At 36.5% G+C, this 1,990-nt stretch overlaps 1 protein-coding gene across 1 annotated transcript in view; it reads right to left on the reverse strand.

The window, feature by feature from the left end:
• Window positions 1–529: 529 nt before the first annotated feature.
• Window positions 530–1,990, reverse strand: part of LOC102819007 (putative leucine-rich repeat-containing protein DDB_G0290503-like) — a gene marked incomplete at its 3' end in the record, with an annotated part of 310,097 nt that continues 308,636 nt past the window's right edge. The window contains exon 23 of the mRNA XM_006877591.1: window positions 530–601. Coding sequence (XP_006877653.1) covers window positions 530–601 — 72 coding nt within the window. The remainder of the gene's footprint in view (window positions 602–1,990) is intronic.

Below are 1,990 nucleotides of genomic sequence, written 5' to 3' on the forward strand. Positions count from 1 at the left end.
ATACTGATCCACATTTGTCATTTGAGACACAGGTCTCAGCAACCTTGTAGAATTCACTAATTGGTCCCTGCAGAAGCGCAACAATGCTACAGGTAAGAGGTGCCCATAGAGCCTTTAGACCTGCTAAAGTACAGGCCAGTTAGCTGAATGGTTGAACAGTACACACTCAATAAGAGAAAACTTCTAGTTTGTTAATGGGTATATACAGTTATTGATCACAAGACCTATAGTTACGAGACAGTAAGTCCAACCACAATGTATCAAAAAGTGTTGCTTTTGAAGGTTAGAGTGAACAGCACTTACATGTTTTAGGGCTGTTAGGTCCAGATTGACGGTAGTGTGGCCACTTAGCCCTCATAACCTGTTATCTGGCAGGAGTGTCTTGGTAGAAAACTCACCAAGGGTATTTGCATTTGTGTTCAATGTGTAACATTTCTATAAAATATATGCTCAAACACATGCAAGGGAAAAATCTTCTGATAAGCCTAATTTAAAATATTTTTGAGTATCGATTAATTATTATACTTACATTTATGTTTTTCCTCTTTGGGAGCACTTTGTTTCTCAAGCATAAGATTTTCTTCTGGTACTTCATCAAGTGCTATAAAAGAGATGCATTTAGGCCATTAAATAGAAAGATAGAGCTATTCGGAAATCACAAGATTTCAAATTTATAGCAAGTGAAAAGCAATTGTGCAAGTGTATGGCAATTTTCTTGTACTTTAATATTATAAGAAAATTGTCATTTGTAAGGCTCAATGCAAAATGTGTAAGGACACTCTTGATGGGTATGTGTCGAATACATCATATCATTTCATTAATATTTCTAGACATAAAATATAATTGCTATTTCTCTAATTTTTGTAGGTAAGTTATATTGCTAGAACAATGTATATGCCTTGAGATTATTATAGCATTATTTGTAACTGTAAAATATTCAACACTCTCTAATTGTTTAAATAAAATAGACTGATTAATAAACTAAATTATATAATACAACATATGTTATAGAGCAAACTATGACTTAAAAGGTATCATAAACTGATGTAAATTAATGAAAAAAGATCTCCATAAACTAGCATGGAAGAATTACCAGGAGATAATGTCAAGTGAAAATAAAAGTGGATATAAAGCATGCTACCTTCTATGTAGGAGTCCTGGGGTGGTGCCGGGGGTTAATGCGTCACACTGCAAAGTCATTTGAACTGCAAGGTCAGTGGTTCAAGCTCACCAGCTGCTCCTTGGAAACCCTATACTGGGTCACTATGGGTTGGAATTGACTCCATGGTACTTAACTACTACTACCTTTTATGTAAGAAAGAGGGAAATTAAAAAAAAAAAAACAAAAAAAAACCAGCAATATTTTCCTTCATAAAATGAAATACAGGAAAGATGACCCAGAACCGTCACTCATCTGTGAGTTTGTCTTATAGTGGTGACTTGCCTGTTGTTGTGGTGCTGTAACATATGTCACCCATGGTGGGCGGGTTTCAGCTCAGCTTCCAGAATAAGACAGACTAGGAAGAAGGAGAGGCAGACTACTTTTGCCATTGGAATATTGAGCCATTGGAAACCTTCAGAAGAGCAGCAGAAGACTGTCAGCTATAGAACACTGGAAAATGAAGACAGTATGAGCAGCAGCACAACATTGTCAGACATAGTGCCAGAAGATGAGTCCCTCAGGTTGGAAGGCACTCAAAACACCAAGGCGGAAGAGCTGCCACCTCAAAGGAGACTTGACCATGATGACACTACTGGACTAAAGTTCTAAGGACCTTTATTTGCTGATGGTATAACTCAAACTGAGGAGAAAGAGCTATAAACAAACATCCATTAATAATCGGTATATGGATTGTAAAAAGTATGAATCTAGGAAAATTGGAAGCTGTCAAAAATGAAATGGAACACAGAGAGATTGATATCCTAGGCATTAGTGAGCTAAAATGTACTGGTATTAGCCTTTTGATTCTGACAGTCACATGGTTTACTA

Source organism: Chrysochloris asiatica, unplaced genomic scaffold (assembly GCF_000296735.1).
Source record: "Chrysochloris asiatica unplaced genomic scaffold, ChrAsi1.0 scaffold00532, whole genome shotgun sequence".
Taxonomy (NCBI): domain Eukaryota; kingdom Metazoa; phylum Chordata; class Mammalia; order Afrosoricida; family Chrysochloridae; genus Chrysochloris; species Chrysochloris asiatica.